This window comes from Heterocephalus glaber, unplaced genomic scaffold, assembly GCF_053883595.1.
Source record: "Heterocephalus glaber isolate CG9 unplaced genomic scaffold, H.glaber_assembly_v1.0 deba00001454, whole genome shotgun sequence".
NCBI lineage: Eukaryota > Metazoa > Chordata > Mammalia > Rodentia > Bathyergidae > Heterocephalus > Heterocephalus glaber.
In genome coordinates, this window is record NW_028258303.1 from 9,577,161 (window position 1) to 9,592,130 (window position 14,970).

General features: G+C 40.7%; 1 protein-coding gene across 1 annotated transcript; it reads right to left on the bottom strand.

Annotated features, from left to right (window-relative positions):
- Nucleotides 1-1,929: 1,929 nt before the first annotated feature.
- Nucleotides 1,930-11,874, bottom strand: LOC101700903 (ubiquitin carboxyl-terminal hydrolase 9X-like). Its single transcript, XM_013073305.3, is given in 13 exon segments — nt 1,930-3,593; nt 3,596-4,270; nt 4,273-5,066; nt 5,068-5,206; nt 5,295-5,732; nt 5,735-6,688; nt 6,691-7,350; nt 7,353-8,228; nt 8,231-8,896; nt 8,899-9,252; nt 9,255-9,321; nt 9,323-10,428; nt 10,431-11,874. Coding segments are annotated over 13 exon segments (7,620 nt in total). The 5' UTR covers nt 11,047-11,874; the 3' UTR covers nt 1,930-3,318.
- Nucleotides 11,875-14,970: the final 3,096 nt, after the last annotated feature.

Below are 14,970 nucleotides of genomic sequence, written 5' to 3' on the forward strand. Positions count from 1 at the left end.
TATCTGTGTTCTTTAGGCACATGTTCTACTGCAGAGTAATCATTTCCTTACTAATACATATAACGTGAATTTGTGTGTATGCATGCACATGTGTACACACACACATACACAAGCCACAAACAGGCATTTCCAAAAAAACAATTATTAACTTCCCTGTTATCATTGATTTCATTGTGTCCTGTATTTTGTGTTATGTTGGGCTTCCATTGTAATTTGATTCTATAAATATTTTAATTTCCCCATGATTTCTTCTGTGATCCATTGACTCTTCAATGTTGAATTAATCTCCATGTGTTTGCATAGTTGTTTTTTTTAATCATGAAAAAAATAGAAAACATTTTGAGAATTCTAAATTTGTGTAGTTGCTAAAAGACATAAAAAGCTGGAAAATTATCACTGAAAGAAAAATCAATGAAAGGAAAAAAATCCAAATATGTTCATGTTCTTATCTCAGCTTCTATGATGTCAAACATGAAATTTTGGTTGGTGGAAGGCTTAGAAACAGCAGCAATAGGGGTTTTTACCAAGTTGTACACTGAAATACTTAGACCCAACTGGCCAATGCCCAGGCTCACACAATTTTACAACTAAAATATCTTTTGTCTACATTAACAAATTCCACTGTCTTCTATAGAATAATCAAGCTGTTTAGAACTCCCAGAATATTTCTTTCAGAGTAAGAATAGTGAAATTCTGCAGCAAACATTTAAAGTAGGAAATATATGGCTCAAAAAAACCAGTCAAAGGAGAGTTAAATAATCTTTAGGCACTGTGAAGACTTGAAATTAAAAATGTGCCATTTATGTTCAGAAAAAGACCTCAAAATCACCACTATTTTGCTTTTACAATAACATGCATCTTAAAATTTCAGTTATACATTAATTCTTGAGTTATATATAGAAAAAAAATTGCACAAACAAAAATAACTGTTCACTGTCCCTCATTCCTGGTTATAAGACTATTCTTTCTCAAGTGGAGGGAAAAGTGATTCACAAGCCCTCACCTGGCATTAGGGCACTTATGAATTCAAAGCAACCAAAGTTGGAATCTCTCCAAACAAAAATTCACAGCCTTTTAAAATGTCAAGCTTTTTCTTATTTAGGAAGTCATTGTCTTTTTAAATTAAGTACATTACATACTTTTGTTAAAGAGCAGAAAACAAAACAAAAAACGCATCTCACATAGTGAGATGGTATAATTAGCAAAACTTGCACAAATATAAACCTAACTTCACTAGCTGAGGAAGCTTGTAACTGAGGAACTTTTAAAACTGCCAATTGGAATTGCAAACTGTAAAACCTTTGGTCAAACAAGATTCAGGCTGGGGATGTAGCTCAGTGGTGTAATGCTTGCCTAGCATGCCTGAGGCCCAGATTTCCATCCCTAGCTCTGCAAAGAAATGAAACAATAATTCAGATGCAACACAAAGTAAAAACAATCTTAACTCAAAGTTTCCTAATGTTACAGCAAACCTAGAAACCTAGATTGACTATCAAGTACTGCAAGTATGATACCCAAAGCCTTAGCTTAAATATATGCCCTTTTAATCAGAAAATAACGCAATGCTTGATTTTGTTTCTGCTTTCAGTTCCAACTGTAGCCTTTTGACAAAACATTTTCCCATTAATTGAATTGTTAAAAAATACAACCAAGCTTATGCTCATTAAATATACATGTATATAAAAAACATACAAAAAGTACAAGATTGTTAGGAAACTTACAGTGTCAATGTCCTGTTTTCTCTAAGTCTTTAGTAAAGGGCCAAAGGTCAAGTCTTTCTCTGCACCAACACTCAGTATGTCCAGAACTCTGAATGCAGTGTCATGCCTATGCCTGCTATGCACAGAATCTTAATATGCAGTCCTTAAAAAAAAACAACAAAGGACAAAAAAGTAACCAAAAAACAAAAACACACCACAGGACAAAAAGTTCTTCTTAAATCAAATTCTATTTGTGAATTCAGCAAAATAATTTCTATAAAATAAAACAGCAAAATATTTAAATAGAATAGGGTGGGCTGTATCTGTTTGCAGGGGGTATTTGGTGTTTAGACAGTTTCCAAAAAATTACACACATTCAAGCCACCAATTCTTTTAAATACAGTATTCACTGATTAGTTCCTTGTCTTTAATCATGTTTATTCTGAAATTATGATAACTCAATTAACTAACCAGTAGTTTCTTTTTTAATTAGACCCTGCTGTGAATGTTAAAATTTTTGGAATAATGAAAGGAGCTAGGACAATTCTTGCTTTCAAGTAAAATTGTGACTGAGCAGAAAATCAGCCAGACATCTTGGTGCAGAGGTACTCCAAGTACTGTGGGATTCTGATAACTTCCACATCACTGGGATCCAGCAGAAGGAAAGTTGTAGAAGATTCACCTAATAAGCTCTAAGAAACAAACAATTACACCAAATACAGTCTTCTATTATGCTCCAGCATCCTGGCATAGCAAACTGTTTGCATATTTGTTTTAAATTCCCATTACTGATATTTAAGTGTTCTTCATCCCACCCAGAGACTCAACTGTTAAACAGAAAGAAGGAGCCTACGTGCAACTGAAAACGGCCTGTTTGTCACATCTCTCCCTTATCTCATATTTTATATTCTAGGTGTAAGGAGGAAAAGCTGACCAATTCAGCCCTCACGCCAAGACAGCTGCAGTCATTGTGGTAATTTTGTCCTCATTGGCTACACTAACTTGGTGTGAAGCCATGCTACATGTTGCAGCATAACTATAGCTTCAAAGTGATTAACCTAATATCAGAATAAAAAAGGCAATGAAAAATATCTAGAAACAATGTTACATCACCAATTTCCTCATCAACCAAATAAAAGTTACCAGCCTTACATTGCTCATAGTAAAAGTGATTCCAGTGGCAAAGAATTAACAAGAAACTATTGGTGTGGCTGACATGAATGGGCTGTTTTGTTGCTGTTGGTTTTTGTTTTTGTAAAGGAGTTGATCCAATTGCCAAGAGGCAGGCAAACGCTTGTAGTTTTTGTAGATCTGGGAGTCTCATCAAGAAAAAAGTTTCTTGCTTAAGAATTAACAGTCAATATTAATATACTATATACACCTTTGCCATTTACACATTAGCATCAGGCCATTTATTACAAAATGCTATACACTTTCCACTGCAGGTGGGTTATATATTGACAGCAAATTTCTGCAGATAAGACAGTGAATAAACTCTCCACTCCATGTTGATCAGGAATATTTTTTCTAGTTTTAAATATTAGCTAGACACAGAAAAAAGGTTGGACTATAAGGCCTGGGTGCACAGTCTAGAGGGAACCAGTTTATTATATGCATTTCACTGATCCTTGGTTTGAGGTGGGGATACTTCTTCACTGCCTTCGTAGTTTTCCTGTGCTTGCTGGCCAATTCTCTGAGGGTTGTTCATGTGATGTGCTGCTGGGCCTGTATATGGCTGTCCATGCACATGTTTATTCTGTTGATACTGAGATTCAGGTGAATGGAGGTACAATGGAGCCTCTTCAGGTGGAGGTGACTCATGCTCATCTGGGGCATCTTGGTTGTCTGGATCCTCCTCTGAACAGAGTTCACAAGCTTTTGCAAGTGTCATCTAGCACTATGTGACCTCTCCAAGAAATAGCCATTTGAGGTTTCATTGCTCTGCACTGGAGGAGACCAGTTGTAAGTGTATTGAGGATTGGCAATGTATGGTCTTCTTTCAAGTTCATCTCCAAGCCATTCCACTGCCCAGGTCCACTTCCTTTTAAGATCTCCATTGCCCTGTAGGATTTGGTAAGCAACAGGACAATTGCTAAAGAGTGCTACCATACATTTTATACACTGGTATGCTCTTTTTTGATAGTGATTCATAGAGCGCTGGATTGTGTCAAATAGTCCGTCTCGGTCATCTGGAATTCCTTTAAGAGCATTATGAATTCTGTGAGTCTGCCAGGAATCCTCAATCAGTAAGATTTGCAAAAGTAGATCCAGATAGGGTCAGAGTTCATAGGTATAGGAATAAGCAACCTGCCAGAGAAGTTCACTGAGGACAGTAGATGAGAACTGAGGATTCTCCCAGCAGCAGAAGTGAAGTAATTTGACAGTTTCTTCTGAGTTACTGCTGTCTTCGATAATTTTCTTCACATAACTTGTTCTCACAAATAAAATGTCTGCCACATTCTGCTGATTTGGCATTATAGGCTGTGATAAGTTAGGATCGCCAAAAGGATTGGGAAGAGGAGGATTACCATTGATTGAAGACTGTATTCTTGATGAGACATTGCAACACGGATTAGCTGTGATACTACCGAGTATAATTTGCCTAACTCAGCATACTGATACTTGATCGGAGGGCCTGGGCTGTCATCTAAAGACACAAGCATAAAGGTAGCAGGTACTCTCAGTTTCAGCAGCTGTGTCTTCTCTGCCACACCTAAATTGGCATACATCACAAACAAGTTGAAATACTGCTGTAAATGACGTCCATGTTCTGAAACTTCCCTTCTTAAGAGATTTAGGACTGCTCTTAGTAAGTGATCACTCAAGCTTACATTGTCATAAGCCTGACTAGAAGGTCCAGGAGATGCAAAAGGTGAAGGACATGGTCCATCTTGCAAGGAAAAGTGTGCAATAAAAACTATAAGTTTTGCAAATGCACCTCTCACTTCTGCACTAGGGCATTCCAAAAGGCATTCAGAGAAGCGATTTGAAACATTAAAAAGGACATTATGAACAAACCCAAAACGTACATTCTTGCTGTGATGAAGGAGAATACACAACGCATCATACCAATCGCTGGCAGAGCCACGGACTATTTTCTCTGTGTGAAACCCTGTAGTAAAGAGGAACCTAGCAACAAGTTGAATACTAATCATAGTAATTTCTTCTGCTTCAGGCAACAGGTGATCTTGCCCTGGAGGAGGGTTTAAGTAAACACCATTACATGTAAGCAGTTTTTTCATAAACTGGAAATACTCCAGACTGTACTGCATTCGGTTATGCATGAATTGGACATTCTGTCTGTGTACACTTCTCTCAATGGCTGATGGCATAACAATCTGATGGGGTCTTGTGGTGACAGCAAGCTGATATATATCTTACCAACTCGTTGTCTTGGTCTATTGTGTCCATTCGTTCATAAAAAAGTATATAAGCATTCCACCACCTTTTCTGATGCCTGTATGACATGCGCTTTATCATGTGATCAAACACTTCACCCATGTACTCTTCACCAAAACACTGGTTTTTCTTTTTTTTTTTTTGGTACCAGGGATCGAACTCGGGTCCTTGCGCTTGCAAGGCAAGCGATGGAACCACTGAGCTAAATCCCCGGCCCAAAACACTGGTTTTTCATTTCTTCATCATCATCCATTTTACACTCTGTTACATCTCCATCATCGAATTTATACCAGCAATTTCTCTCACCATCTCCACCATTCCTCTGAATTATGTAAGAATAATACTGTCCTCCACTTGCTTGACCACTGTGTACAAGCACACCCATAAATCTGTACTTTGTGCTTCCTGCTGTCTCACGTTCAGACTGCTCATTCTGTTGTATCAACTGACTCTCAGGGTTTACATTATCTCCCTCCAGCTTAGCAACTCCTGCAACTGTGTAAGGTTCCATGTCCAGCTCTTGGGGAAATTCGAAATAATCATTGAACTTGATTGCACATTCTCTTTCCTAGTCATAGTCAAATCATTTGAGTTGGATAGCAAGAACAGGAGGTAATTTTTTAATTAGCAAGCACTTACAGTATCAACCATTTTATTGCATTTTTCACAATGATATGCATTTGCACCATCCAATAAATCTCCTTTGAAATACTGTTCCAAAAAATCAAGAAGGTTTTGGTGATTTCTAATGTCTACATTCAGAGTCATAAAAGATTCTTCACATTTGTACCTATGTGGGCAGCCTTGGCAAATCTTCTGATCAGCAAAGGAGCCTCCTAAGACTTTACTGAGCATAGCTGGATGTCCTAAGGCTTTTAAAGCTTCATCTAAACTATCCACCAATGAATTAAAAAATTCTAAAGCATCATGTTGTTCACGGAGGTTAACAGGCTCACCCCAAAGCCTGAACTGTTTCCAAAGTCCTCTGGGCACATAGTATTGCAGTCGAGAAGCTGCTAAATGGCCAAAGATGACCTGAAGGTGTCTTAAGATACCAATATTATACTCTTTCCTATCTTCTGTTTTACTTAATGCCGGTTTGTCTTCAAACTTTTGAGGGTATCTAAATACATCATCCCTGGGATCAACATTGCTGTCATTGTCCTGCTTCTCATCCCCAGACATATCATCTACATCACTACCTGTGCCTTCAATTGCAAGAATACCATTCCTGATGGAGGGAATCATGTAGAGTTGTTGAATGACAGAATTCATGTAACAAGTAGCACCAGCATTTTTCAGCCCCACAAATCCTTTTGGTGGGTGGGGTCCAACAGGTGGCAGATATTCCCACTCAGTAAGTGCTTCACAAGTAGTTATTGCTGTGCCAATGTAATACATTTCAGTCAAAGAATCCACTATCTGTTTGAGATTCCTCACACAGCCAACAGCCAAGGCCACAAGTAACTCAAAACCAGCATTAATTGTAGCTAGTGAACTACAGACTGGGATAGCCTGTTTGGCTAGGAGCTCTCCATTTCTCATATACTGCAGGTAAACACTGGATGCAGGGAAGACGAAATCATCAATTCTTTAATGAGATTAGCACCTTCTTTTTCACAACCAATATGAAACTTCTTCTCAGGAGTTTGAAAGGCCAATAACTCTTCTGTTACCCTAAGGTGGCCTTCCAAGATTGTCTCTTCCACACCCGTTTCACCTGTTCTTTTAACATCATCACTAATTCTTTTAAGCCAATCAATTTCATTATTAAGAAGAACTTCAGCATTGGGTACATTAATATTGCAGTTGTAAGCATAATTAAGAAGGTGTCTTAAGAGAGTGAACTAGTCCCCTGAATGTTTAGCTCTTTCTCTAGCTGTGCTCCTCAAAACAGTAAAGAGCACAGTAATGAAGAGAAGCAGAGGCCTGTGTCCCATACAACATCTGGTACACATTAAAAAGAACTGCTCCTGTGCCACCTGATGAACAGTTTTGCTGTGACAGTGCAACAGTAAGTCAATAATGAATGTCTGCCAAGCCTTTTCTTTATTTAGAGCATCCAAGGCTGTTGGAATCAAAGCAAAACACAACGTCATCACTTCCAATGCTTCACGGCAGACTTGTTCATCTTCCAAGTCCAGCTCATTGCCTACATTGGTCTTCTTATAAATTTTAGTGATTTCTTCATTTGGGCTAAAAACTAGCTGTAATGCCCCACATCCTGATGCCCAGATAATTTTCTGAATGCTCTAATCACACAAATATCAGGCATGTATCTTGAAGCCTCATCAGATATCTGCTGAGCAAGACAAACTGACACATTTCTAAGCATACACTCAGATGACGGGTTAGGAATGCTCTGAAGGGCACTTTGCAGCACCACTGCTTGATCATGAGTAACTTGATTGACCGATGTCATGGGATTCATGCCTTCTACACCTGGCTGACAAGCTTCTGCCATAGCCCGAATGTGGCCATAGCCAATGGCAGTTAGCAACAGTTTGGCTATTTTAAGAGCATTGAGGTAGGCACCCCTTCGAGTTTCCATATCTGCATTTGGTAGGAAGTTATTTCTGGTTAGCATACTCAGGACAGGGGATAGGGCACCACTTTTCAAGAAGTGAAACTGAAAATCAGAGGAATCATCTGCCAGAGGTGCACCAGCAGGCATTAACAAGGCATAGACTACCTCTGTTAGGTATAGCACTTGTGAAGCTGAAGGACCAAAGAAAAGCGAGTCAAGAGATGGGCTAAGGCTGCTTTCTCCAAGTTTGGCATGGTCTAAACAAATAGCTCTTAATTTTTCTATTGTTGTGCTATCTGGTGGCATAAGTTTCATAAGCACTCTTGCTCCATCTCTAAGAGGTGGCATATTTAGGCTGCTACCTACGTCTGCAACTTGCCAAAGGAAAGAGACATATCTGGGATGCAGTGACATTATCACTCCAGGTAAACAGCTTTCTACTTCAGGATTAGGACCATCACTATAATGATTACCATGGTTTCCAGGAGATCCAGTTGAAGAATCAGATGAGCTATCAGGGCTTGAAGGCATATTGGAACTGATTTGTGTAAGTTTGGCTGTAATTAGCGATTTATCTTTCAGGTTTAGTTGTCCAATCAGCTATCATCTCCAGGATCTATCAACTCTCCACCCACAAACAGCTCAATTTTTGTATGGGCAACATTGGCTTTAATGCGGTTAAGAATACATCGTCGAACTGAACCAACTGTATCATTTATATGAGACCATACTTCCAAGTCATCTACCTGTCTGCCCTGGTTTGGAAATCGAACTATAAAAGAGAGGTGTTTACCGTGAAAAGCTCTTGACATAGGTAGAATGGTTCTTTCTTCATGATAATCGCTGTCACATTCATTTATATATTCTCTTAAAACAGTTAATACTTGAACCATTTGAACAGCTTCCTGTCTTGCACAATTAATACTGTCTTTGTCACCATCCAAAACACACAATGTGTCATAAGAGGCTTTCAAATGATCAAAGCAAGACTGAATGAAGTCTTTGTGGATCACCACCTGATTGACCTGCAGCCTTGGAGCAAGGTTCATACATATCTCTTTAAGGAGATCTATAGCTCTGCTGGCAATATCATCATTACTCTGAATCACGACCCTCCAAAGATAGTCTAATCCTATCAACTCCAAATCATCCATCATATAGGCTCTCCTTTTCACTACTAGTTTTCCTTCTCGACAATTCACAGCTTTGAAGAATCGCTCAAAACATTTCATTCCATTTTCAGTTAATAGGGTAGGATCAAGCTGAAGCTTTCAAAGAAGTCCTTATTAATATCAGGATCTAAGTCTGGTTCATCCCCCATTAATTTGGAATACCATTTAAAACAGGCTTTGCAATCACAAAGGTAAACTGCATTCTCAGCTAAGCATTTCCATATTTGTTTTGCCTGAGGGGCACATAGCCACAGTTGGCCATCCTTCAGTAAAAATCTAAGGAAGTTTAGCCATTCTTGGACTTCTTAAACATGACTGTATCTGCTTCCCAGCCTCACAGTTTGTGGGTCATAGTCTTTGTGGTCTCTAGCGTACAGTCTCATGCTTTCCATGTAAGTTGCAAGGTTTTCTGCTACCAAAGTAACTAGGGCATGATTGTGCTGAAGTTGATTAAGTCATGGAGATAAAATATGTGAGGACTTCGCTGAGTTTGACTCAAATTTTGAGGTGCTTCACCAAACAAAACTACAAATTTCTCTAACTTGCTTCAGTGCAGGAATGACCCATTTGTCATTTGTGCGAAGTTCTTCTATAAAGCGATTTATCCACTGGATCTTTTGTATGTCACGGTCCTGGGAACAACTATAATCTAGTATTTTTATGTGGGCACTAAGAGCCAGGTCCATGATATCTACAGGCATATCATCGCTGTGGGCTAGATTCCACAGAAGGTTCAACACTTTGTGTGCCATCACACCATCTTTATCGTCTTCTGTAAGACGACGAATCAGCTCAAGTAGCTTTTCATGTTGCTTTTTACTTGCGTTTGTCCAATTAGCCTTAAAGCAATAAAAAAGATGATCAAGTTGTTCAGGTGAAAAATCCCATGCCAATTTTGGCAGTAGATCATGTACATTCTTCACAATGGCTTCATGTTTCCCTGCCTGTGCTGCCCAGATATTATCAAGATCTTCCAAGGTCAGAGCTTTTTCTTTGATGACAAAACTAAGAATCTTCTCTAGCTTCTCTGCATACTGTGGCTGATGAAGACTATCTTGCAAGACTATAGATAAAATATTGTTCTGCTGTATCCATTCTGCCATTTGTTCAGCTGTGAGCCACTCTTCCTCCTCAGTATTACCATGCTGCTGGGTGTAGCATGATACACTAGAAATCACCTTATTAACTTCATTCAGTGCATTCATCTTCCCATTGAAAGAAGAAATTTGTAGTAATCTAAGTATCATTTTTAACCTAAATATTTCTAAGTTTTTTACAGTTTCTTCTTGTCCCAGAACCCTTGAAGCTAAATTCATCAAAGATTTAATGATCATGGAAAGGGCATCATTTTTGGTTTCATTCTTTGCTTCTTTCTTCAGTTCTTCATCAGTTAACTTTTCTAAAAACTGTGGAACCATTTCTATTATTGGAAGAAAGTACTTTTTCACTATATGAAGAGTGAGAAACTCATAGCATTGTCCAAAGGGTTTAATAAGGGCTGCAATTATTTGGACGTTTAATGCTGATCCATTAATAAATCGATCATGCAATATCTGGAACCCATTTAAAGTGCCAAATTTGTTAAGAAGATCCACTAGCCAACCTTTTGGTGATCGAGGGTTTGGAGAAGGAATTCATCTACAGGCAACTGAACACTTGAGGAAGCTGATTCACATGGGTGTGTACCATTGTAGATATGAAATTTGCAATGAGGATTTAAGGCCATGGCAAGTTCTAGAAGTGGAAACCAGTCTTGGGACAGCTTGGCCACACATAACTCCACTAGCCAATGAGTATTATTAATAATACATCTATGAATTTCAAACTTCCAGCCACTCACTGCTTCATCTGTAAGGATTTTAGTGAATGATATTGTTAGCCCATCTCGAAAGAATCGCTGACATGCTTCACTTTTAACATCAAGGCCTTTCTTACTAAGATCAATAGCAGCTTCTAAAAGTACTTCTAATTCCCCTTTTGGCAAAACTGGAACCACCCATTGAGGCCTATCGATCATATCATCCAACTTTGCCAAGTCAGTATGTGGAAATGCAGGTTCCTCATCTTCAATCCGTGGTGGGGCATCACCTTGCCTTTGTTCATTTGGGGGAGTTGCTGGGGAATTTTCATTGGAAGAATCAGGTGATGAAGTCTGATTCTGTTGGAGGGGGAGCTGAGACTGGCCATCAGGAGCCTGGCCCTGGTTGTCATTCCCATCGACTGGAGAGCCACGAGTCGTGGCTGTCATACTCTACACAGGACAGATCTTTGCAATTTTGTCTGCTTATGTAGTTGTCTTGACAAAAGAAATTATAGTCCACTTATAGAAGATGAAATACCAGCATTTGTCAGTCTTAGAAAGCTCCAATTCAAGAATAAACCATCTTGCAGAGACCATTGCATAACTGCACGACTCGGGTGTCTACTTCGAACCAGGGCACTCAGAGGCGGGGGCACCACGCAACGGCTAAGCTCGGTCCGGTCCGCAACCTAACCTGGGTGCATCCCAGGTCCGGGGGTGACGGGCGACAAAGTGTGTCGAGGGGCTACAGCGGCAGGGCTCGAGACTGCGGGAGTGAAAACGAGGGGCTGCACCTGGCGCCCCCGAGACTCGCTCCTCACCGCGCCCGCTCTGCAGCAGCGGTGGCTGAAACCGCCTCCACCTCCTCGGCCGGCGACGGCCCTCTTCCCCTACTCTTCTCAAGATGCACTCGCTGAGCTCAGACGGGCTCCGGGCGGTGCGTTTGTCCTGCACTTCCTCCTGCTCCTCCTCATGCAGAGGCAGCTTCACCTTCCCTCAGCTGCCGCTTCTGTCCCCGCTCCTGGCCTGGTCGCTTTTCGGTGGTTGGCTCCCCAATCCTGGCGCCGACCCGAGCGAGCACCGGGCGCTAAGGCGGCCGCCTCCCGTGAGAGAGAGGCGGCAGCGGCGGGCTCCCGCGAGGCCGGAGAGCTGTGCGAGGCGGGAGGGGGTCGGCGGCAGAGGCCCGAGAGGGCCGGGTAAGGACAGATTTCGGCTCCGGCGGCGGCGCAGACGCCTACTAGCCCCAGCACCGCCCAGAGACCCTAACCCCGAGGTTCTCCGCCGTCAGGTTCCATCCCTCAAGGCCCCGCCTCCCGGCCCTCCCCTTTCCCCCGCCCAGCCCCCGCTCGCTCAGCTGCCCCGCTCTCCTCCCCGGGCTGTGGAGCCGGCTGGACCCAGTGAGCTTCCTGCGAGGGACGCTCAGAACCCGGAGAGTAGAGTAGGGGAGGGGAAGACAATGCAGTAAAGAGTGTTCGCGAAGCACCTTTCCTTCCGGTCAGCCCCTTCAGGGTCATGGTATGGCCAGACCGGGCGTTCCATACCCCTCGGCTCGGGAACAGGGCGGGGGCAGAGGTGGCACGAGGACGGGCAGAAGTGGGGGAAGGGACACCGGAAAGAATGTGGCATACTACACCGGAGAAGGGTCTGGGCGGTGGGGACTGGCAGTGTGTAATGGCCAGGACAGGGTCAACTGCGTGAGCGCAGCCGCGTCGCTCTGTTTGCATAGTTTTTTAAACTTCTTTTCCTGTTGATTTCTAGTTTCATTCTGCTGTGATCTGGTAGTATCCAGGAGATTATATTAATTCTTTTGTATTTACTTAAACATGCTTTATGGCCTAAGGTATAGTCTATTTTGGGAAAAATTCCACGTGCTGCTGAGAATAATGTGTATTCTGTTTTAGTTGGATAAAACCCTATGTATATCTTCTAATTTCATTTGTTCAATTTCCAGGATTAGAGACTGAGAATGCAATCAGATCACTAAACCTGTTTTACTCACTGGCTTCAGGTAGGATTCAGGGAAGAGCCAATGATCTACCCTGTTCTAGACCTACTGTTTTAATAAGAACATTTTTATTTTGGTGCTGGTATCGAACTTGGGACCTTGCACTTTGGAGGCAAGCGGTGGAACCACTGAGCTAAATCCCGACCCCCAGACCCACTGTTTTTAGCCCTCCAATTTTCAGGACCTCTGTTCTCTTCAGGAGTCTTGGTGAGGATTATGTCTGCCATCCAGCAAGTTTTATTGTGGGTTCTCTGCCATAAGCTTTCAGACAGCTTTCCTCAATCTTCTTCTGTGTGTTTGGAAAGCTAGGCTCCCTTCTCTCAGCTTACTCAGTCCTCTGTGATTTAGTTGACTTCCTGGGGTTAGGGAGGAGGTTTCTGGAGAGGCAATAACCATGGAGGGAAGGGCCCAGCTCTCATTGCCCATCCCATGCCTTTTTCTAAAAACTTTTGAGCTTTTTGTGAGGTATTAAGGACTCTGGGCCTGTGTTGGGCTCCATGCTCATAGGCCAGGATTCTGTTTGCTACCATTATTACAGATTCTGGGCTATGCCCTGGAAGGGAAATAGAGGAATTCCCCTAGGGATGGGAAAGAAAGTCTTTTGCACTAATGTCAGTTGCAGTGATCCCCTTGCCTCCTTTTCTGGAGAGTTTTGGTATGTACAGTGTGCCTAAATCTCCAGAATTTGACTGGGAACAGCATTAGTGACTTGGGAGACTGCTGTTATCACAGATTCTTCTTCAGGAGCTGAAGAATGCCAAGTGGCACCGTGGTACTGTTAACAATAAAAATCTCTGGGATCTGAGCTGTGTGAACAGCTGCACGTATATACGATTTTGTTCCTTGTTCTAAGTTTCTGATTTTCTGCATTTCATCAAGTCATTTTCCCATTCAAGGTGTAAAGGATGGTTGGATTCTCTACCATCTGTTTTAGGGGCACTCTGACTAACCTTGGAATATAGCTTGGAGCTTTCTGAAAATACTGCTTTCTCTGTGCCACGAAGATCTCAGTCCACTCAATATTTTACATTTAAAACAGATCTGTAAAGGTGGAAAAACAATTTTGCTTCTAATTGATATTTTAATACCTATTGCATGTCAGAGATCAGTCTTTATCATAAAACTTTAGTGACTTGACTGTGTCAGAATTTTTGAGTTCCATCTTCCAAAAGAACTCTTCTAACGTTGAATGAGATGGATGAATCTCTTATCAGTCAAAATAACTGTTGGAAAGAAAGGATGGAATGATTAATTACTGCTGAGTCTCTTTGTTTGGTTCAGGTTCAGTAATGTACAAAAGAGAATGACATAAAATCATATTTTTTTCTGGAATGATGAATGGGATCATCGTTACTGAATGATTTTCTACCTGGTCTACATCAAGAGGTTTGTTTTGAAAAGGTATTTTTAAAAGGTGAAGAAAACTCAATATATTCATAAAGACAGAGATGTTCTTATTGATTTTGAGCAAAGAAAAAAGAGAAATTTTTTATTCTTATGAAAAGTGTATATAACTTTTAGGAAAATATATAAAAGGAAAATTGAGGGCTAAGAATCCTGACAGATTTTATTACTGAGTGTTCATGTGGCAAAATGCTGCTTTGTAAACATGTTGCAATAATGCTAAATCTAAGCCCTAACCTTGTTAATTGTAGATGTGGAACAAATGCTTATTTGAAAGAATGCTGGGCTTCCACTTATCTCTGCCAGTACCATTTTCATTTTCTATGCTTTATTATCCTCACTAGAGTTACTTTTAAAATTTTCTTCTTCCCATTTTTTGTGAACTTTAAATGTATCTAAGTGGTATGTATGCAAACTGTTAAGCCCTCTATAATTTACAAAAAAATAAATCAGATATACTATTTAAATTATAGTATAATAAATAAGTTGTATAGTAGAGTAGACCCTTGACTTACGAACGCAATTAGTTTGGAAGGGCTGGTTGTAACTCAAGTTGTTCAGTGAAGGCTCAGGCTCTTCTACACAGTCTTCAAAGTCTCTCTCCTGTCTACAGGCAGATCTCAGTGTCCTTAGAGAGACACTGGCCCAGGATTTCTCAATTAACCCTCCCCAGGAAAAGATATTGTAATATTCCTTCCAGAACTCTTTAAGGGTGAAATCTTTATCTGAGACCACCTGGAACCACAAGTGGCCAGCATTCAAGTTGTAACTCAAGACTTTGGTCATAAGTTAAAACTAAAATTCCAGTCATAACCCAAGTTATTCATATGTAACAATGGTCATAACTTAAGGGTCCAGTGTAATAATAATAAAATCATACACATGTACTATTTGATTTGGGTATTTTCATGTGAAGTCTGACATAGTATTGATTTCAGGATACCTGTAGTTATAACTACTCA